At 53.9% G+C, this 21,337-nt stretch overlaps 1 protein-coding gene across 1 annotated transcript in view; it reads left to right on the forward strand.

Annotated features, from left to right (window-relative positions):
- PKP1 (plakophilin 1) overlaps positions 1-17,416 on the forward strand; it is a 51,184-nt gene extending 33,768 nt beyond the window's left edge. Inside the window, exons 4-14 of the mRNA XM_039227622.1 lie at positions 593-737; positions 1,646-1,853; positions 2,616-2,793; positions 4,169-4,283; positions 6,179-6,334; positions 7,151-7,327; positions 8,618-8,771; positions 9,150-9,336; positions 9,936-10,020; positions 13,200-13,306; positions 14,469-17,416. Of these exons, the coding sequence (XP_039083553.1) occupies positions 593-737; positions 1,646-1,853; positions 2,616-2,793; positions 4,169-4,283; positions 6,179-6,334; positions 7,151-7,327; positions 8,618-8,771; positions 9,150-9,336; positions 9,936-10,020; positions 13,200-13,274 (1,480 nt within the window). The 3' untranslated portion in view covers positions 13,275-13,306; positions 14,469-17,416. The remainder of the gene's footprint in view (positions 1-592; positions 738-1,645; positions 1,854-2,615; positions 2,794-4,168; positions 4,284-6,178; positions 6,335-7,150; positions 7,328-8,617; positions 8,772-9,149; positions 9,337-9,935; positions 10,021-13,199; positions 13,307-14,468) is intronic.
- Positions 17,417-21,337: the final 3,921 nt, after the last annotated feature.

Below are 21,337 nucleotides of genomic sequence, written 5' to 3' on the forward strand. Positions count from 1 at the left end.
GAGCCAGTTGTGAGGGTCTCTTGCTGTAGTCCCAGTGGGAGTTCATGGTTAGAAGGAAAGCAGTGACTGTGAAGTTAGGAAGAAGGAGCAGATGTGAGGATTGTTGTAAGAAGAATTAGCTGGACTTTAGAATAGAGGGAGGGAGAGACAGACGGCTGAATTGATGGATGGATAGAAACTGGAGGGAGAGAAGAAGGATGGATGGATGGATGCATGCATGCATGCATGCATGCATGCATGGACAGGCTCACAGCCATTCTCTTCCATTTTCCCAATATCAGGCAAGAGAAATGGCAGAGAGGTGGGGAGCATCCCCTTGGGAATAGGGCAGAGTTTTTCCTCAGTGCAGAGGTAATTTACCTGTTTGGATCTTGACCCATGACCCCCATGGGCTTCATCACAGTGACTGTTCACCATGGATGAGCCTTCTCCCTACTCTGGAAAAGCTATTCCACAGGAACATTCTCCAAGTGGGCCTAGGGTGGCCTTGTTCTGGCTTCCTAGATTGCAGATGAGGCTGTAAACATACAAGGGGAATTCTCCCAGCCTACCCTGTTACCCCACCACCACCACCACTTCTCACTGCCCACAGGATCTGCAGTGAGGACATTGAGTGCAGTGGGCTGACCATCCCTAAGGCTGTGCAGTACCTGAGCTCCCAGGATGAGAAGTACCAGGCCATCGGGGCCTATTACATCCAGCACACCTGCTTCCAGGATGAATCAGCCAAGCAACAGGTAACTGGCCTGCAGACCTGGGCAGGGACTGGGTGTGTCAGCCTGACCCCATTTAGAGGTGGGTGGGGGCATCTGCACTTGCTCCTTGTCACCCAGCCCAGCTAGCTGCCTTGGGTGACCAGTGTGCTTGGCATTGCCTAAGATCACAGCTGGGCCTTTTAACCCTCTAGTTGAGTGGATATTAGTCAGCTGTTTTCCTCCACTGATCATGAAAGACACAGCCATGAGTTCAACAGAAATCCCCTTTCTCAAATTCCACTAAAGACTATGACTACTTTCCACCCTTCAACTCCCTCCCCCCTTCCCTCTTTCTGTCTCTCTGTCTCTTTGCCTCTCTGTCTCCATCTCTCTCTCCTTTTCCAGAGCTTAACCCTCTTTCTCACCAGGCATCTCTGCTGGAAAATGGGGCTTGTTCATGCCCCCTGACCTTGGTTGGCAGGAAGGACGCCTATAGGGTTCCACAGCTCAGCCCAAGGGCATCGTGCCCTAAATATGTTTCCTGGGGATTCCAGGATCCATCCAAATTAAAGTTTCTGCCACATGAGAAAGTTCCCAGGGGAGGGTCTCCTTTATGTCTGTCTTGCTTTAGGATTTTTGAGATGTATTTATATCCATTTCCTCTTCTTGTCCTCACCACCATATTTCAGAGGAAAAAAGTGGGGCTTGGAGCAGAGGGGTGTCTTGCCAAGGATGTGAGGATGCTAGCCTCCAAATCCTTCTTGGTTTCTGGTCTGATTACATCTTGGTTTTCAGATTACTGTTACTCCACACTGCTTATTTCTTTTGGCTGGCTTGGATATTTCAGAGCTGACAGTAGACTTTTGGGTCTGAGAAAAATCACTTTGAGTAGAGTCATCAGATCAGCCTCACATCCTTGACCGGGCACTGTGGCACCTGTGTGTCAACAGGTCTATCAGTTGGGAGGCATCTGCAAGCTGGTGGACCTCCTGAGGAGCCCCAACCAGAACGTCCAGCAGGCTGCAGCCGGGGCCCTGCGTAACCTGGTTTTCCGGAGCATCACCAACAAGCTGGAGACCCGGAGGCAGAATGGGATCCGAGAGGCTGTCAACCTCCTGAGGAGAACTGGGAGCACAGAGATCCAGAAACAACTGACTGGTAGGGAGCCCTGGCCATGGAGAGCCAGGGGTGGGGGCAGGTGGTGTACAGGGCATCCCCTCCAGGCTGGGACAAAGCATAGGTGCAGATTTGACCTCCAGCTAATATCTTGGGAGCCCCCTGCTGCTGGCCATGGCCAGTGGTGTGCTCATGGTGCCTACCCACACGGTGTCAACCTTTTTGAAGATAGAAGGCAAGGGGTGTCCAGACAAGATCCATATTCAACAGGCCCTGGGATTTCCAGGTGAAGAGGAGGAAGCAAAGTTGGAACTTCCGGTCTTCAGCACCTTCCTGTGGCCAAACAACATGCTAAGCACTCAGGCCGGGGGTGCAAGGGTTAGAAGTAACTATGAAGCCCTCAGACTGGACCGGGAGATGAGACCATGTACAGAGTAGCCATGATAAGTATCTTTGGAATGACTTTCAGGTAGAAAATAGAGAACATTAGAAGACTCTGAGTGTTAACATTTATATTAAAAACTACTGACCCATCAAACATTTCTGGATGACCTTCCACATTCATAATTTTGACCTTCATAAAAAACTCTAGGAGCCCCCTGCCTTCAAGGAAGCTGCCGTCTCATTGAGACATTGGGAAATGAGCTCAGAAAATGATGAGACACTAGACTTGATAGACCAGGTCTACTTGGAAGATGATGTTTCCACAGGGCTCACTAGCCAGAGCAGGCTGGGGGTGGGACCTCGGTGCCTGGGGTCTTCCTGAGCCTGGCATGGGTTGGGTTGACCATCCCCAACCTCCAGGGCTGCTCTGGAACCTGTCTTCCACTGATGAGCTGAAGGAGGAGCTCATCGCTGATGCCCTGCCTGTGCTGGCTGATCGGGTCATCATCCCCTTCTCTGGCTGGTGTGACGGCAACAGCAACATGGCCCGGGAAATAGTGGACCCTGAGGTCTTCTTCAATGCCACAGGCTGCTTAAGGTGAGAGAAGAACATGCCCATGGGGTCCCTTTGCCCCAGCCTTGGGCCTTCCTCCAGACAGCCCCATCTCAGCCAGGCCAGGGCAGGGAACGTAAAATGCAGTCCGGCACTCTCTGGCCTTCGTGGGCAGACTCCGAGAAATGGGTCCCCGGCATTCCTAACGTCCCTGAATCTGGCTAAGGCTTGGGACTCCATGACCTCCTTTAAGGGGCCTCAGCAGACTTAGTTAGAAACCTAAGAGTAGAAATGCCAGATCTGAATATCCAAACCGGCTAGGTCATTTCCCCCCCCCTCAATCCCCCCCCCCCCAAATGCATTTCTTGTACCATCTGGAAGAGAAGTCTTTCAGATAAAAGTCTGCTGATTGGCTCCTAATGGGTCACTTCCCAGCTGTGATGCTAAAACCAATTGCCATATTCATTGGCATAAAGATGGCAGGGCTCTTTCCAGAGTCTCCTGAGTCTAGTAGGAGGGTGAGGCAAGGCCCCTGGGGGCTGTTGGGGGAGGGGCCTGGGTATGCTCTTTCCAGAGGAGAGGTTTACAAGCTGGGTTATGGGTGCTGGGTTGGAGGTGGAGCCTTGAAACAGATCCCCGTTAGGTCACACCTTGCTCTGATGGGGTTCATGTTCCCCAGCTCCTGGGAGCCCCGGAATGAGGGGTGCAGTTGGCAGGTGCTTCTGGGTTCTCAGCTCCTGCTCCTCCCTGTAAGCCTCCACCAGTGGCCTCCAGTGAGCAAAGCCAGGGTATTAAGGACTTTAAGGGGCTGCAGGGCTATTAGTAGCAACAGCAGCCACAGCTCATCTGCACCAGGCAAGTGGGCCCAGACCGCTTGGGAAGGAGCTTGCTGCTGGGGCATAACACAGCCCTCCCATGGGGAGGGGGCATCTGGCCCCCAGCTGAGCACCCCCAGGGTTCTTTCCCAGATCCAGCCTTTAGCCCCAGCACCCCACAGAGCTTCTCCTGTTCCACGGAAAAAACTGGGCAGGTGGAAACTTCTAGCCCCTGTTCAACAGGTGCCCACTAGTGGTGGGAGGTGCCTTGACCTGCCAGCTGCACTGCAGCCATTGACAGTCACAAAAGTTACAGGCCTGGGGCCCAGGTGGGCAGAGAGAAGGGTGCAAAGAACTGAGTTCAATGAGACCCCATCCAGCCTCCACCAGGACCGGGAAGACTTGGCTGAACGGTCTTTCCTTCCTTCTTCCTCATTTTTTCCACCTTGTCTCCCCCCACCTTACCAAACCTCCAACCTCATCCCCATCTCCTCTGCCCCTACTCCCCCACCTGCTTTCTTCCCTGCGTGTCCTCCAACCACACTCTTCTCTACCCTCTTCCCTCCTCCCCTGCATCCACACACCCGCTCTCTTCTCTCCCTCAGGAACCTGAGCTCTGCCGATGCAGGCCGCCAGACCATGCGAAACTACACGGGGCTCATTGATTCCCTTATGGCCTATGTCCAGAACTGTGTAGCTGCCAGCCGCTGTGATGACAAGGTGAGCGCCCACCCTGGCCCTGGCCCCCAGTCCTCCTCTCTGTCTGGAGTTCTCAGGCCCAGGCCCTCCCCAGAATCAGTGAGGGCAGCTCCTTGGCCTCCAGGTCCTGACATTTTTCTTTCCCAGGCTCCACAAGGCACTTCTGCACTGTAGGGGGCCCTTAAAGCATGGTCTGGTGGCGGGACAGAAGCCCAGAGACTGGCCTGCGAAGGGGCAGGCTGGATGCAGAGAGCTTTGCTCACCTGGGGCGGGGCGGTGGTAATGGGGCAGTTCCCCTCTTCCTCACCTACAGGCTTTGTGAATGCCAATGTGTCCATGATGTCTGTTTCTCTGTTTGCTTTGCTCAATCGGAGATCATCACAATCACATCTACTTCATGGGCTGGTGTATGGGCTCAGTTAGTTAATAAGCAAAACGCAATGAGGGCCGGGCCCCGAGTGAGCTCTCCGTGAGAGAGCTGCCCCTGGCATTGGCGGTGCTGAGCCCAGCCTGCAGCCCTAAGGAACCCCACTGATGCCCCCAGAGGTCCTCCTTGCACTTAGGTGCCTTCTACCAGAGTTTCCCACCGCCTTCCTAAGAGACTGTTGGCAAAGCCATCTCCCTGTCCACTCTGGACCTGTGGACACGCTAGCACAAACAGACAGAAAGGAAACATCACAGAGAAAAGAGAAACTGAACGCTGAGATATTTCTACCATGGCCGGACAGACTCAGGAGAATAGTGAGTTCCCATGGCCCCCAGATGACCAGGGGACTGCATGAGTATCACAGCCACAGGGTCTGGCATACAGTTTCCCTGTGGAAACATTTCTGTCTCCCGCTCCTCCACTGGAAGTTACAACAGGGCCTCAGGAGAGAGGGAAAGAGAAAGACAGTCACTCGGACTCAGCCGGGTCCCCGTGGGCATCATGTTTTTCTGCTCTGGATGTAACATCCCCTCTACCTGTGTCACCCAGACCCTGCAAGTCTGATTCCCTCCAACCCTAGGAGGGCCAAACATCATTAGGAAGGTAAGTCTGCTGTCCCAAACCCTAGTCTGGCTACTGAGGACAGGTGGCAAAGACTGGCTGCCTTGCAAAGTGCCGGGTCCCAGGTCCCACTGCCCATGTGGATCTGGGAGGGGTCAGCACCTTTGGTATTGGAAGCTGAGGACTAGCCATGAAAAGGGGGAAGAATAGGGACATGGGGACTCAATGGCTTTTGAACCTACATATGTCAAGGTTGCTCCTGAAGGAGCAGGTGCCAGGACAGAAGGTGTGTTCCTCAGTAGCCTAGTGTGGCCATTGTCACGATGGCTGTAGCAAGAGAAACAGTAGTCACCATTGGGGCACCCTGGTGGCTCAGTCCGTTAAGTGTCTGACTCTTGGTTTCGGCTCAGGTCACCATCTCACGGGTTATAAGATGGAATCCTGCATCAGGCTCTGCACTGACAGCATGGAGCCTGCTTGAGATTCTCTCTCTCTACCCCAGCTGCACTTTCTCTCTCAAAATAAATAAATAAACTTAAAAAAAAAGAAAAGAAAAGAAATAGTAGCCATTGTCTGTTGTGTCCTACCATGTGCCAGGCCTCATGATAGGCATTCCTGTGTATAATCTTCCCAACAGCCCGATGAAGTAGGCAACTTCAGTCCCATTTTACCACTGAGGACATGGGCCCAGAGTTGAAGAAAGCCATGAAGTTCACAAAGCTAGGAAGCGACAGAACTGGATTCGAATCCAGGTTCTGGGAAGTGTTACTGGGAGATCTTTTCAGACCGCAGTGGGTGGCTGTATTCCTCTCTCGTGGGGCAGCCTAAGGTGCCCGCCTCTCTCCCGTTAGTTAGGGCAGAGAGGGAGCCCAGGACGCCATCAGGGCAGGGCATGGACTCAGGGGCCCTGCTTCTGCTTGGCCCCTAGTCTGTGGAGAACTGCATGTGTATCCTGCACAACCTCTCCTACCGCCTGGATGCCGAGGTGCCCACCCGCTACCGCCAGCTGGAGTATAATGCCCGCAACGCCTACACTGAGAAGGCCTCCACCGGCTGCTTCAGCAATAAGAGCGATAAGATGATGGTAAGCCAGGGCCTGCTCCCTGCTAGGCACCCCTCTGGTCTCAACTTCCTGAGCTACCCCTTCCTCCCTGTTCCCCTGAAGCTTAAAACCAACCCTAGGGGACAAGCCCATGCCAGAGCCTTGGCCTTGGGATTGTGCTGCACTCTGGGAGCTGGGTAGAAGGCCTTCTGTCTTACAAGCAGAGATCTACGTTCTTGAAACCATTGGAGCTCAGACAGCCCCAAGCTCAGAAGCTCCAGCCCTCTGTTTTCAGAGCTTATTCTTGTTTACTATGTAATTGGTAAACCCTGCCTCATCGTCTCCATTATCCTAGAAGGTTTGGGGATAGCCAGGACTCTAAGCCTTCTCTCACCTGGTTCCCACCAACTCCTGAGTCTCCCAGGTTTCCCCAGAAGCAGAAGGGTGCTGTGGAAGCAGGGTCAGGCTCCCCACCCTGGGCACAGCTGTAGGAGCTGGGCCCTGGACCAGCCCTGTTTGGCCCAGGGTGGGTCCAGCTTGGAGTCTGACTCCGGGAGGAGAGGAAGATCCCAAAGCAGCCCGACACAGCTGGGAGGTTTGGGCAGGGGCTGGCATGCAGCACACTTCTTGTGATCTCTAGATTGTTCTCTACCTCCCTCAGAGCCACCCTGCAGGACCATGGCCCCCTGACTCACTTATTCGGTGGAGCTGCCGCCGTAAGAAAAGGGGCACCAGGACAGGTGCTTGCTAGGCCCCTCCCCTCAGGAATCAGGCCCCTGAAGATGGAGGGTGGGCACACAGAATGCTTGGGCTCCCTCCCGTTGCAAGGTTCCCTGCTGACCTGCCTTATGTCCACAGAACAACAACTATGACTGCCCCCTTCCGGAGGAAGAGACCAACCCCAAGGGCAGCAGCTGGTTGTACCACTCAGATGCGATCCGCACCTACCTGAACCTCATGGGCAAGAGCAAGAAAGATGCCACCCTGGAGGCCTGTGCTGGTGCCCTGCAGAACTTGACTGCCAGCAAGGGGCTGGTGAGGAGCAGAGCCTTTCCCTGCACCCACCCCCATCCCCAACCCCATTTCTCCAACCTCTGCTCCCTTCCCTACTCTCCCACAGGTGTGTTGCTGAGTCATACCAAACACACATGGCCTTCAGAGCTTGACTCTATAGACACAAACAGAGGGAATGTCATATGCTAGGCTTCAGCCAGGCCACTGGGGAAAAGATGAGCAAGTGGAGACGGCCCATCCCTCTGGGAACAACCAGGCTGTGTCTAGTGGGTGAATCCACTCCTGTTGGATTCTGTCTGTGCCCTGTGTCTCTGCAGCACAGAGCCCCCTCTGCCTCATGATTCCTGGCTCTGTGTTGGCCCCTGCCTGGGGTGGGAGACAGGGATGAAGGGTAATGTTTGTGGTAGGAGGAACGTCCTGGGTGTTGAACTGACAGAGGGAATAATAGAGGGTTTAGGGCATGGGCAGATCTAAAGGAAGATGGTGCAGAATCAATAGAGATTTTGAGGCCACATATAGACTGGAGGACATGATGGAATGACACTGAGATGAAGGGGGCCTGCCGCAACCAACAAGTATTAAGATGGGGAGACAGCCAACAACCCCTCATCTCTACTTAAGAGAGAATCGGGTGGAAGCAGGACCAGGGTGAATTGAGGTCTATGAGAGAATGGGGCTGGGGGTCTTCAAGAACCCAAACCAGCCTGGGGCCAGATTACAGACAGGCTGGCTCTGTTGCTAGAGGCATAGATGAGCTGACCTACCTCCAGGGAGCCCTGGATTGTATCTGCATGTGGGCACCGACCCTCTCTTCTCCATCTTTGTCCTGGGCAAACTCTCAACAAATATGGATTGAATTCCATGGAGGAATGGAATTGGAAGGTGGCCAGTGCCTCTGTAATGGACAAATACCATTGACTGTGTGCTTTTGCATGAGCAGGTACTGCTGGGAAATGTAAGGGAGGCAGAGCTGGGACAAACAGGTGAGCAGTGGCATCCGACAGTGTTGTTAGACTGGGAGTTGATTCTGGGCCTCCATGAGCAAGGGCTCTGAAACTTTCTTCTCATCATCCATCATGGCTGCAGGCTAATCTGGGAGTAGAGATCAAGGTCAGGAAAGGCGGGGGCACATTTTTGCCCAGGTGCTCTGCAGCTGCCAGTGCGTGAGCAAATCTCTGTCTCTCTTTGCCTGTGCTTCCAACAAGAAAGAGAGAAGGTTCTGGGGTTTGTTTGTTTGGGATTACATGACCTCTTCCGCCATGGTGACCGGGAAACCACAGGCTAGGTCCTCACTCCGTCCTTCTTTCTCAGATGTCCAGTGGCATGAGCCAGCTGATTGGGCTCAAGGAAAAGGGCCTGCCACAAATCGCCCGCCTCCTGCAATCTGGCAACTCGGATGTGGTGCGGTCTGGAGCCTCCCTCCTGAGCAATATGTCCCGCCACCCTGTGCTGCACAGAGTGATGGGTAAGCGCCCTCCACAGTGCCAGACCACCCCCTTCTCCCCCCACCCACCAACTAGGACTCAGCAGAGCCTTCACTTTCCAGAGCCTGCTGGCAGGTCACCCTCTGAACTTGCCCTAGGGTGAGCATTCCAAGAGGGGAGGCTGGCCCGAAAGAGGCTTGGAGGGAGGAAGGAATAGGTCACCAGGCGATGGGGAGCGGGTGTGCAGAGGTCCCATCCGGGGCCCGAGCCCTGAGCTGGAGCTGGAATGGAGCTTTGAGGGGCCGCCTTGCTAGGAACCTGGCTGAGGTCAGCCCAGGACTATGGTCCCAGAGGGAGCACCTCAGCCCTTCTCTTCTCCGGTCGTCTGACCCCATGCCCTCCACTCCTTTCTCTCTCAGGGAACCAAGTATTCCCAGAGGTGACCAGGCTTCTCACCAGTCACACTGGGAACACTAGCAACTCGGAAGACATCCTGTCCTCGGCCTGCTACACTGTGAGGAACCTGATGGCCTCGCAGCCGCAGATGGCCAAGCAGTATTTCACCAGCAGCATGGTCAACAATGTCATCAACCTGTGCCGCAGCAGGTGGGCGGGGAGGGCATGGTCTCCCCCCCACCACCACCACCGTAAAGCAGGCAGCCCCCTCACCCTCTGAGAAGGCACAGATGTGCAGCGAGAGCAGGACCGAGCGCAGAGCGGGTAACCAGGGTGGGAGTGGCTTGAATGGAGAGAAGTTCCAGAAGTCAAGAGCACTGTGGAGCTGAGCCCAGCTGCCAGGCCTCGGGGCTGTGCAAAGGGGACAGAGGCAGTGCATTCTCAGCTGGGGGTCAGGACAAGCAGAGTGTTTAGAGGGCCAGCAGGAGGCATGATGGCATGGACCCCGCCATGGGGGAGCTGTATTCTGCTCCATGGGGCTTTCCCCTTCCAGGACAAGGGCCGGGAACCAGAATGGGAGGGCACCTCCCCCTTCAGCCACCGAGGAGAATCCCAGGGTACTTCTAAGTGGGCAGGGCCAGTGAGTTGTACCCACTGTGCAGTGACCAGCCCAATGAGATTCCTCTCTCATGCACCCCTGGGGCCTGCCTACATCTCTAAGACCTGAAGGTGAGGGTGGGAGGGAGGAGGGTGATCATTCTCATGCCTCCCCAAGTCTCATCCCACAAATGAACTTCCTGCCTGCCCAGCGCCTCGCCCAAGGCCGCAGAAGCTGCCCGCCTCCTCCTGTCTGACATGTGGTCCAGCAAGGAGCTACAGGGTGTCCTCAGACAGGTAAGAGCCCACACTGCCACCCCCTGCCAGTGAGGCTCTCTTCCAGCTCCCCCTGCACTGAATCAAGCCCAAGAGAGTCAAGAAGAGAGGCAGAATGTCCTGCCCTGCCCGGTGGGCGTGACTGAGCCTCACTGCGGAGGACAGACGGACGGAGTAGAGACAAATGTGCATGACAGCGAATGTGATCACACTCTGAACAAATCTCTGGGCCCAAACTCGGGGGAGGTGCTGAGTGCACGGAGGGCAGAGGAAATTAAGGAAATGTGTGAGAGGCCTGGGGCAGGATCTTTTAGGAGCAAACTGAAAAGCAGAGTGAATAGATGTGCATGTGAATGATATGCACTGTGGCTGGAAAGGAAGGTGTGGGCTAGATTACAAACCCTTTTAATTTCATTGAGAGTTTGCCCTTGGCACTAGGCAGCCACTGGGGGGTTTTGAGTAGAGAGTTTCATGATTAAAGCAACACTCAGCAGCCTCCCTCCTCACAGGGGTGGGGCAGAGGGGACTGAGAGATGCTGGGGTGGCTGTATTTGTCCAGGGGTGACCCTGGCTCCTCTCTGTCCTCACCACCTCCCAACCTCATCAAACACAAAATCCTACCTGGGGTCCTATTCTACCCAAATCTCTTCACACTGACCTTTCCCGCTCCTGCGGCTGCCGTTCTTCAGACCGAGATGTAGACAGCGCTGAGGCCGGAATAAGGACGGAGACGGGATGGTCAGGCTGACCATGCTCGAGTCTTAGCCTGGAGACACTGTGGCCACCTTAACACAAACTGATCAGTTGGGGGGAAAGGCCACATGAGCTTTGTGGGGACAGTGAGAGAGGTCGTGATTGAAGAGGTTGCATCTGAAGGAATTGGATTGGGATGCAGGGGTGGGACCCAAGGAGAGAGGCTGTGCTATCACACGGAGCCCACATGGGAGCATAGTGCAGGTAGAAGCCAAGGGAGGAGGCAGGACCAGCATGGGGCACAGGTGTGGGGAGAAGCCTTGGAAAATAAGGGCAGAAGCATGGAGAAGACCCTCACCTGGGGGCCAAGGAGAGCGAAGGGCAAGGGAGCCAGGAAGAGCTGTGCAAGGTGGCCAGGAGGGGCCGAAGCCCATGTAGGAGGGAGAGCACTGGAGGGGGCAGCAGGGAGGACAGAAGCTAGGGAAGACCCTAGCTGCAGTGACCCAGGAGTCCCAGGGCACCTCTAAGAGCACTGCTGGCAAGGCCAGGGGAGGTAGTCTGGGGGGCGGTGGGGAGGCAGAGTCAGGCAGAGAGAACTGCTTGCCTCAGTCTGGCCTAGAAAGGAGGGAGGCAGAGGAAGGGGTTAATGTTTAATGACAAAGGGGACCCGAGCATCTCTGTCATGAGATGAGGAGTTGGCAGCAGAGCAGAGGCGAGTGAGGGGGCGGGAGGCTCAGGAAGACAGCGCAACAGATGGGAGTAGAGGGTCCGGAGGGGACTGACTGTGTAGAAGAGGGGCAGGGAAGCCAACACCCTGGGGCAGAAGGAGGAACGGTTCCTCCTCCAGCACAGCAGGGAGCCCAGAGGGAGGCCCGTGGGACTACTGTACTCAGAGGCGGCTGGGAAGTCTGAAGATCATGGCCAGTGGCGGCCCCTGTCCTCTGCTGGACCATCCAGTGCTCTTTCCCAAAAGTACCACAATGTGGGCAGCCTTGGCCAAGTGGCAGCTGCTGGGAGACACGGTGGAAAGGAGGTGGGTGAGGACTGGGTGAGACCTTCCTCAAGCTGTTCGATCGTGGTCCAGAGGGTTCAACACACCCAGAAGTACTGAGGCCACGCCCAGCCTGAGGCACACGGCGAGTCCCTTCGTTAACATTCTTCAGAACAGTACCTATGGGAACCAGCTTTGCCATTCGGTCCCCACTGCCCCCTCTAGCTGTGCTTGCCGGCAGCTGTGACATGACCAGGTCAGTGCTTCCGTCCCCTAAAGCATCTGCACATCTCCCGTGCGTGAGGTTGTTACCACCGCAGAGAAGCAGGCCGGGTGGCTTATGTCCATCCTGCAGAGTAGAAATTTGCCTTGGTTCAGTGAGTCATGGCAAGGGCAGGGCTGGGACCCAGGAATTCTCACTCCTGGGCTCTTTCCACCAAATCCAGCCAAGCTCAACAGGAGCAAGCAGGCAAATCCGCAGGGGAAAAACCAACATCATGTGATTCGTGCCCAGACCAGGTAGGGCTTTGAGCCACCTGGTATCTGGATCCCGCATGTTTCCACAGGCCGGTGAGAGCTGAAGAGGTGCTCAGAGCTCAGGGCTGGCACCAGGGGCCCCTTCTTACTGTCCTCGTTCACTCCAAAGCATTTATTGACCACCTGCTGTATGCTGGGGAGAAATAACAGAAAGGAAGATTCTGTCACTCCTCAGCAGGAGCTCAGGGGCTGGTGGGGCTGGAGGTGGAAGGACAAACAAGTAAACAGCCTACAGTGCGGCAGCTTCTCAGCAGAGCCAGACACCGCTCTGGTGTGTGAGAAACACTGGATGTGTCCTCCCTGCGGAGAGCTCCTGTCAAGGTTTAAAAAAAAAAAAAAGAAAAGAAAGAAAGAAGAAGACAGGGACAGTCAGAAGGAAGAACAACAAATAGCTTTTCTAATCTGATTTTAGTTGTTGCTTCATTTAAAGAGTAATGAGTATGAGCTTAAGTCCTAATGCCTTCATGCAGATTTCTGCAAATCCACAGAGGAAATTCAGAAGCGCTGGTGGAAGTCCAGACCCATTTTACTAACTCATGGATATTAATGGCCTTATGTTTGGTTGCACATGTAATGAGGTCAGCTTTGGAGCACCTGGGGGCTCAGTCAGTTAAGCGTCCGACTCTTGGTTTCGGCTCAGGTCATGATCTCAGGGTTTGTGAGTTCAAGCCACGCGCCAGGCTCTGGGCTGACAACACAGAGCCTGCTTGGGATTCTCTGTCTCCCTCTCTCTCTGCCCTTCCCCTGCTTGTGCTCGCTTGCCCTCTCTTCCTCCCTCCCTCTCAAAATAAATAAATAAATTTTTTTTAATAAATAAATTTTTTAAAATGAGGACAGCCTTAGCCCTGACACGCATATATAATGAGTCCAGAGGGCTATGGTTCAAGCCCAAGGCTGCTCTGGGAGGGCAGTTTCTGACCCTGTGGGAAGCCCACTGTCTTTCTTCCTATTTCATAGCTGCTATTTCTCCCCCTTGCAGCAAGGTTTGGATAGGAACATGCTGGGATCCTTAACTGGGCCAAACAGCTTCCGGAACTTCACCTCCCGATTCTAAGAAGGGGCTGCTCAAGCAAGTACAGATTGTAGGTAAGAACTGGCCCTCCCACCCCGGGCAGAGGCATCTCCAGGATCCTGCAACTACCTCAGCCAGTCTCAGAGGGAGAGGCCAGGCCTGTGCTTCCCAGGGACACAGAAGCATCCTTTGATCTGGCAGACAGCCTAACTATAGCTGACATAAGAGCTATGAGGACAGCCGTATAGGTTGTTTGGCCAGCGTGCATGGGCTGTCCCACCACAGGACATTAGGGATGTGCAATGTCTGGGCAGAACTTCCAGGTACAGCAGTGCAAGCTGTGCACTGCACAACCTAGGCGGAGCCATGCACATGAGCTGTAGTATGAATGCAGCTATATAATATGTCATTTGGGTTTGTACGCCTACAGCTCACTTTCTTACCCTTTTTATAATTCACTTTCCAGTCTTCACACGCCTCGTGTGGATAAGTTTATCTCCCACTGATGATCCCAAAGACCAAAAGCTCAGGACCAGTATCTTTAACAAAGGCATACACACCTTTGCTATCATTAGAATAACTTAAGATGCTTACTAAAACACATACTCCGGGCCCCAGCCCCAGCAATTCTGACTCAGTAGCTCTGGAGTGGAAAATGCGTTATTAAACAAGCATCCAAAGTGTTTCTCATGCAAACGATATCGACTTTCTCTAGGTCACTAGAGATGGCCCCAGTATGGAGCCATCTGCCAGGAGCCAAGGGTGAGGACAGGGTCTCCTGAGCTGAAGGGGACGTCTTAGCACCCTGGCTATCTGCCCGCACCCCAACACCTCAGTAGGCTCCCAGTGGGAGAGTCGGCTGTAACTTTGTCCAGCTGAACATAAATAAGACACCAGATCCCTTCTCCTGGCAGATGAGTGCCGGCAACATGAGGATGGAAAAAGAGAGAAGACAAAATTCGATAGATTCTTAATGAGGGAGGTCTGGCGCCTCAGCGTGTGCAGAGCCTGGGCACGGTGTTGGCAGACCGGGGTGGGCATGGCGGTGAAGACGCCAAGCTGACGAGCTTCTCGCCCAACAGGAACAACCTACGAATGTGTCAGGGCTGCTCTGAATCCCCTCTCGGGCCAGGGGACATGTCTGTGCCGACATGGGGGGGAGGGGTGGCAGTGCTGGCCAGACCGATGGCGTGGGCGCCTCTCCCTGTAGACACTAACTGGACGCTTCTCCTCCAGGAGTGGTGTGATCCAGCTGAGAAGACCTCAGGCCTTGCTGGACGGGCGACTCTGTCCACCCTGTGCGATGTTTGGAAAAGTTCAAATCCAATCGAAAGGAAACCTGAAAACTGTGGATGATGGAAATATTTTTAGATTTTTTTTTTTTCCTTGGGGGAACTGGCAGCCAGGGAGGGTTGGGAAGGGGGGGGAACTTCTCTTGAGTTAAAGGGGCTTATGTTTCATGTCAATACTTCTTTCTCTGAGAAATGATATATATGTATATATATGTACGTATCATATATATATATGCATATATATACATACATATATATAATGTAAGTGTGTATGTGTGTGCAAGAATGACCACAAAGTGCAAAAAGCGAAGTAAGCTGTTACTGCAGCTCATGAGGTGGTGAAAAGGACTCTCCCATGTTTCTTACTCGTAGGCAGGGGCTTCCGTGCTTTTTGTTTAGCTCCCCGTAGTTCCCAAAATGTGCCGTGCCAGGGCAGGCGGCCCGCACCAGGGTCGGGTCCACAGGAAGTCTTGCAAGGGAGCCATGGAGTGGGGGAGGTAAGGGGGGGTAAGGGGGAGTGACTGGGCCTGGGGCCAACCTCCCCCCTTAAGAGGCAGCTTTGCAGGAAGGGAGGCTGGCCAGGCTGCTGAAGTCCAGTGTATCTCGTGGGAAAATCTAGCTGTCTGATAGTGCGCCCTTCCCGCAAAGCCCCGGGGCCTGGGGCTGGACGGGGTTGGGGCTCTGGAGGCCAGGGGAGGACAGTCACCTTTGCTTTGCTACCTGAAGTCTGTTCTGGGGGAGTAGGAGCCTGAGAGATGGGGCTGGCCATTCTCTTGGGCTGTGAAACCGGTCAGAGGAGGCTCAGCCTATAAAGCACCTGCCTTCAGAGGCTTGTCATCTACCTGTTTCAGGAGAAAGAAGGCAAAATGATGCCCGAAGCTAAAGAACTGTTCAGGACACGGCTGTTTGGTCGTCATATTCCCAACAGCAACGGGGACAAGCTGGGGCCAGACAGGGGCCTGCTCCAGGCTCCAGTGGGACAGCAGCTGTTTGGAAACTAGCCAGGAGGACACTTCCCTGTGGGTCTGATAAGACTCAAGTGAGAGAGTGTTTTGGGTCCCAGAAGACTTTGAAGTTGGGCATTTGGATAGACCAGGAAGGGGAACTGTCAAATCAGGGCCCCGATGAGCCCAAGCCCCAGCCAGTGGCCATCCCCACCTTCCCCTGAAGCCCAGCCATCCTGCTCTTCACTGTGTCTTTGGGAAAACCACAGAGGATGTGATCAAAGGGGCTTATCTGGGACACCGGCTGCACCCAAGACCCCAGACTCTTGCGCATTTCAGATGAGAAGTAGTAGAAGGACCCCCTCAGGGCCCCAGGGGAAAGCTTGCTGTACATAGCCCTTAGTATACTGTAAGATAGAGAGAACTTTCCTTTCTGCCTCCGCCACCCGTACTAGCGTTGTTGGTGTCAGATAGGAATTAACTGCCTGGTCCAGATCCTTCTCTAGAAGAATAGAAGGTGCTGCTCATCCTACATTCCTCCTCATCCTCCTCCCAGGTCCGCTGCCTGCCCCCCGGCCTCCACCACCCCCCAATCCAACCCCACTTCTTGCCCCCGCAGTCGGAATTGAAACGTACCTTTCTGAACTAAGGATGTACCTATTAAGAGATGTGACAACTGAGATGTGATCAGCCATGTGATGACAGGCCATTTCACCAGGTCTGTGATGCCCTCCCTCCCTTTTGCTCATGGTGGAAGGCCCTCCTCCTGGCTCATCCCTCTCTCTCAGGAGCCACAAGGGAGCCTGGTCCCATCAGATAGTCTGGGGGGAGGGAGGGGTAGGTCCCAGGATGACTCCTCTGCCAGTCACCGGGGCTCAGAGGAATTCATTTCTTAAAAAAATATGTATGATGCACCAATACATACCAGGCAGTGTTCTGGGATCTCAGGATACATCAGGGAATGAAACAGACCAAGCCCTGTCCTCATGTACATTATGTTCTCCAGGAGGAAGGAGACACGGGGTGTTTGGCCTTGGGGACCCCTCCCCCAGTGTGAAAGGACTGTCCACTCCCATCAGAGCAAGAGGGAAATAGCGCACTCCCAGGGAGTCTGTGACAGCCTTTCCCCTAGTGCTGTCCTGACCTCCTGCCATTCCTCTTTGCCGTTCTTCTGTTCCAGCTGTGCTGAAGACCCAGGTGGACCCGGCCCTCTGCCTTGAGGAATGGTGGGTGGAGGTGGACAGGTAGGCCGGGCCTGATTTTGTAAGCTCTCTAGTGCTTTCTCAGGCCGGCCAGCTGGGCCTGTCACCTGGGCCTCTGGCCCAGGCCTGTCACTTTGGAAGAGGCAAAACTGAGAGAGTCCTGAGGATGCATTTCCTAAAGACGGGGAGGAAGTGGGTGGCCCAGGCATGGCTCAGTATCTAAAGCCCACGTTGGCCTCATGCTATTGGGGTTGACGCCCCAAACAAGACATTCCAATTTGAGGGCAATGAGGAGGGACATAGACCACCCAGTCACACCTTGTCCCTGCCCAGACCCCAGGGTCTCTTGTGCTTAACACAGATCCAGTCACTGGCCACCAGCAGCCTGTCCAGTGGGAGCCAGACCAGCAATGAACCCCATGCTTCTCCTGGTGATGCAGTGGGGGGGTGTCACCAGTCATGTGAGGACACTGATGTTCTCTCTCAGCCACCCCAGAGCCTGAAAGGTGGGATGGCTCTGACAAGGAAGCCTGGGACAGTGGGATGGGCAGGGGCAGATGGGCAGAGGGAAGCCCAGCGGATGGTTCTGTGAGGTGCCCTGGAGCCCTTCCAGAGCCCATTCTCCCCTCTGCCCCGTGTTTGTGTAAGAGCCTTGTGCTGGCCAAGCCCAGTTTCTCTGTGTGTGCACTATGTGTTTGCTTTTTTGGAAATATAGAAAATCAATAAATTGCTGGCATTTCTTTGAACTTTCTTGAACAGTGGATTATTTGGGGGTGCTGTTGAGGAAGGCGGAGGGACTCACTACCTTCCAGGGTCTCCTCTTCCCCTGTGCTAGGCTAGGACCGAGAGCTCCATGTGAGGGGAGATGGACGCCACCACTCACGGGCACCTGTTTCGGGTCCGTGCATGTGAGCCTCACAGCGGCTCCAGGACGCTGGTATTGCTGCACTAATCTGACGGATAAGTACAGTGAGGCTTAGGGAGGGAGCGAATATGCCCAATGTTACTGTGCTTATAGAGGGAAAGGCACCCCACCCATGAACCTACCCAGATGGAGCACCTGTAGGAAAACAAACTTCAAGGATGTAAGAGAAACTCATGTTTACTGAATGCGTATTCTACCTGCGTCCTGGATGAGGTACTTGGAGCATCACAAAAGCAGAGGACGTGGTGGACCCCAGCCACAAGAGGGTCCCAAGGGACAAGATGAGCATGGGGAACTTCAGCAGGTGGTAAATTCCAGATGGTGGTCTGGACATAACTGCTGGGGGCCATCCTGGGTGTCAGCACTATCTGGGTGGAGAAGGCTGGGAAAGTGGAGGGAAAGTGCTGGAAAGGAGCTCTTTCCCACCTTAGGAAGGTGGTGACTGCCATGGCCTCTCTATAGAGCCACAGCCCTGACTTTCTGGGTCATCTCCTAGTTTCGTAAACAGTCAGGGCAGCCAAGGAGGAGACACCCTGTGTCAGCCCAGGGGGAGGAAGGGGGCCTGTCTGGGGTCCAGAGTGTTGATATACTAGGTCTGGGGCCTCTGCAAAGGTCTTGAGTCCTGAAAAACATGTGTTGGCTCCAAAATGTGAACTCAGATTCTAAATCCAAAATCAAGAAATGTCTGATTGTTAAGCTTTCACTACAATGGAGCAAACATGCAGAAAGGCGCACAACAGGGGCGCTTGCGGGGCTCAGTCAGTGACGCATCTGACTTCGGCTCAGGTCATGATCTCACAGCTTGTAGTTCGAGCCCCGCATCAGGCTCTGTGCTTGTGAGCACCGAGCCTGCTTCAGATCCTCGGCTTCCCTCTCTCTGCCCTCCGCTGTGTTCTCTCTCTGTTTCTCTCTCTCTCTCTCTCAAAAATAAACATTAAAAAAAAAAAGAAAAGCACACAACAGAAATGTATGCTGCTTTATGAATCTTTGCAAACTGAACACCCCATGCAGCCAGCACCCAGATCAAGAATTGACTGTTACCAGCACCCCAAGTCCCCCTCAGGCCCCTGCCTGTCACTATACCACTCCCCAAGGGTAATCACTATCTCGACTTTTTCTTTTTTGTGTTTTTTTATTTTCTGAGAGAGAGAGGGCACGAGTGAGGGAGGGACAGAAGGAAGGGGCAGAGAGAGAGAGAGCGGGGAAGGTTAGAGAGAGAGAAGTGAGGTTCACCCAAAGCGGGGCTCAAACTCACCAACTGACAGATCACGACCTGAGCTGAAGTCGGGTACTGAACTGACCGAGCCACCCACGTGACCCTCTCCTGACTTTTACCACCATACGGTAATTTTGCCTGTCTTGCACTTGGTATAAATGGAGTCAGGATGTCCCTCATTGCGTCTGCCTTCTCTAGGTTGTGCAATGAGGTCACACATTACGATGGCCTGTCGTGTTCACCGCTGTGTGGTAGACCAACGCAGGACAGTGACACAGCGCACAGTGGAGTAGGACGTCACCGTCATGGTTATATCTAGGACTTACCGACATTTGGAAGCAATGTGTGGATTAGCCCTCTCACGTCCTCAAAGTTCCCACATGTGGTGTGATCGCTGGGAAATCATAACTCACAGCAAAGAACTTTGATCGATGTGGGATGTGGGTGCATCTAACGTGCGGGAGTGGCGAAGGGCTACAAAGGTCTTCCGTCAGCGATCTCTGGACAAGAGGGTGACAGGCTTTTCTGGCCCCTCTGAGGACTAGCCTGTGAGAATTGATGGCCTTGGGGTCCGGGAGCAGAGGGCAGGACTACACTGGGCGGGGGGGACCAGGAGCAGCTAGAAGTCTAGATGGTGCCAAGGGAAATGCCCAAGAATCCTGGGGGCGGAGTCTTCCTGACCCCCACAGCCAGGCTGTGCTCATCTACCTATCCCTGAGCCTTGAAGCCATTTCCTCCTGTCCCTTTGCAGCTGGCCTGGCCCAAGGCCCGGACCCCACCCCCACCACCCAGTAGTCCAAGTTACTCCAGAAACAAAGCAGTCTTTGCACGTCACGTCTTATAATGCAGTGCATTGTGTTGCCCAGCACAGCTGGAGAAAGAGTGAACAGGCATCGTGAATAACAATAGTCTTTTTACTTGAGGAGCTAAAAAAATAACCCCTTTAACTTCTAAAGCCTTAGAGTATCCATTTTCTGTGCTAAGCTTTACCTCGTTCTAGTGAGACAAGCAGAACTCAGGGTATTACAGTCCAATGTATAGATTGAGAGACAAAGTGTCTGTCCCAGAGTCTCTCAGCGAATGTGTACAGAACCGTGGCTGAAACCCAAGTGTCTGTCCCCACCCAGGTGTAGACTCTGATCAACTCAGGTGAACTTTCCCAGCTGTCCCAGCCTTAGCATGGGATAAGACAGCCCCGATACGAAGGTAATACTGTGCACAATTCAACCCAGTGACAGGGAAACTGACGCTACCTCGAGGCATCATGCTAAGATGACACGTCTCACCAGCAGGGGCAGTGTGCAGACAGGCTGATAAATAGAAAGTTCTGATCTGTGGACTATCGGATACCAGAAACAGCTGTGAGGATCATCTACTCTGGGGCCAGCTGGTTTGGTTGGTTAGAATATGAGGCTAATGACCCCCCCCCCCCCCCCCCCCCCCCCCCCCCCCCCCCCCCCCCCCCCCCCCCCCCCCCCCCCCCCCCCCCCCCCCCCCCCCCCCCCCCCCCCCCCNCCCCCCCCCCCCCCCCCCCCCCCCCCCGCCACCACCACCATAATGCCTCACTGCCTACCTTAACCAGGCATCCTGCAGGCACCTGCTCCTTCAGCAGAGTACAAATGTCACTGGGAAGCTTGTTAGCCCTCTTGAGGGGAGTGTGTCAAAGCTGATGAGCCTCACTGGTGGCAGATCGTCATGGACATTCCATATAAGAAAGGACATCATGCTCCCAATGTTCCAGACCCATTAGTCAACTATTAAGAAGTTTCATGACTGATGAATTAATTTAAAAATTTTCCATATTTATCAAGTAGCTCTAAATCTCTGGGCCATAATTCCACCCCCTCTACACAAAGCCATTAAATCCTGCTCTCTACACCTCCCTCAGAAAGGAAGTGTCAAGGAACACCTGGGTGGCTCAGTCGGTTAAGCGTCTGACTCTTGATCTCAGCTCAGGTCATGATCTCACAATTCCTGGGACAAGCCCTGCATCTGGCTCTGTGCTGACAGTACAGAGCCTGCTTAAGATTCTCTCTCTTCCTCTCTGCCCCTCCCCCATGCACACACACTCTCTCTGTCTCTCTCTAAATAAATATTTTTTTAAATAAAGTCCAAAATTAAAAAAAAAAAAAGGAAGGAAGCTTCAATCAGATATGCAAGGCCGAGGCCAATTGGGCCCACACTGAACCCATGTGTGTCGTTCTGGATCCTCCCAGGCTCACATTCCTGCATTCTGGGGCCCAAAGTTTTCCTGGATGACAGCTGGGCTATAGGGCACAGGTACAGACCTAGAGAAAGGTGACCACATGTTAATTACGTTTAATCTTTATATCGATGCCACAAATCATGTTTAACAGTTCCCATTTAACAGATAATGAAACTATGGTTCAGAGAGTCTCGGTTATGTATTCAAGGTCACACAGCTAGTAAATGATGGGTTCGGAATTTGAACCAAGTCTGAGGCCGAGGCTCCTGCTCTTCCCCCTTCGCTGTAACTGCATACAGATCGCCATTACAACAGTTCTG

The sequence above is a fragment of the Hyaena hyaena genome, unplaced genomic scaffold (assembly GCF_003009895.1).
Source record: "Hyaena hyaena isolate Hyena2069 unplaced genomic scaffold, ASM300989v1 scaffold_28, whole genome shotgun sequence".
Taxonomy (NCBI): Eukaryota; Metazoa; Chordata; class Mammalia; order Carnivora; family Hyaenidae; genus Hyaena; species Hyaena hyaena.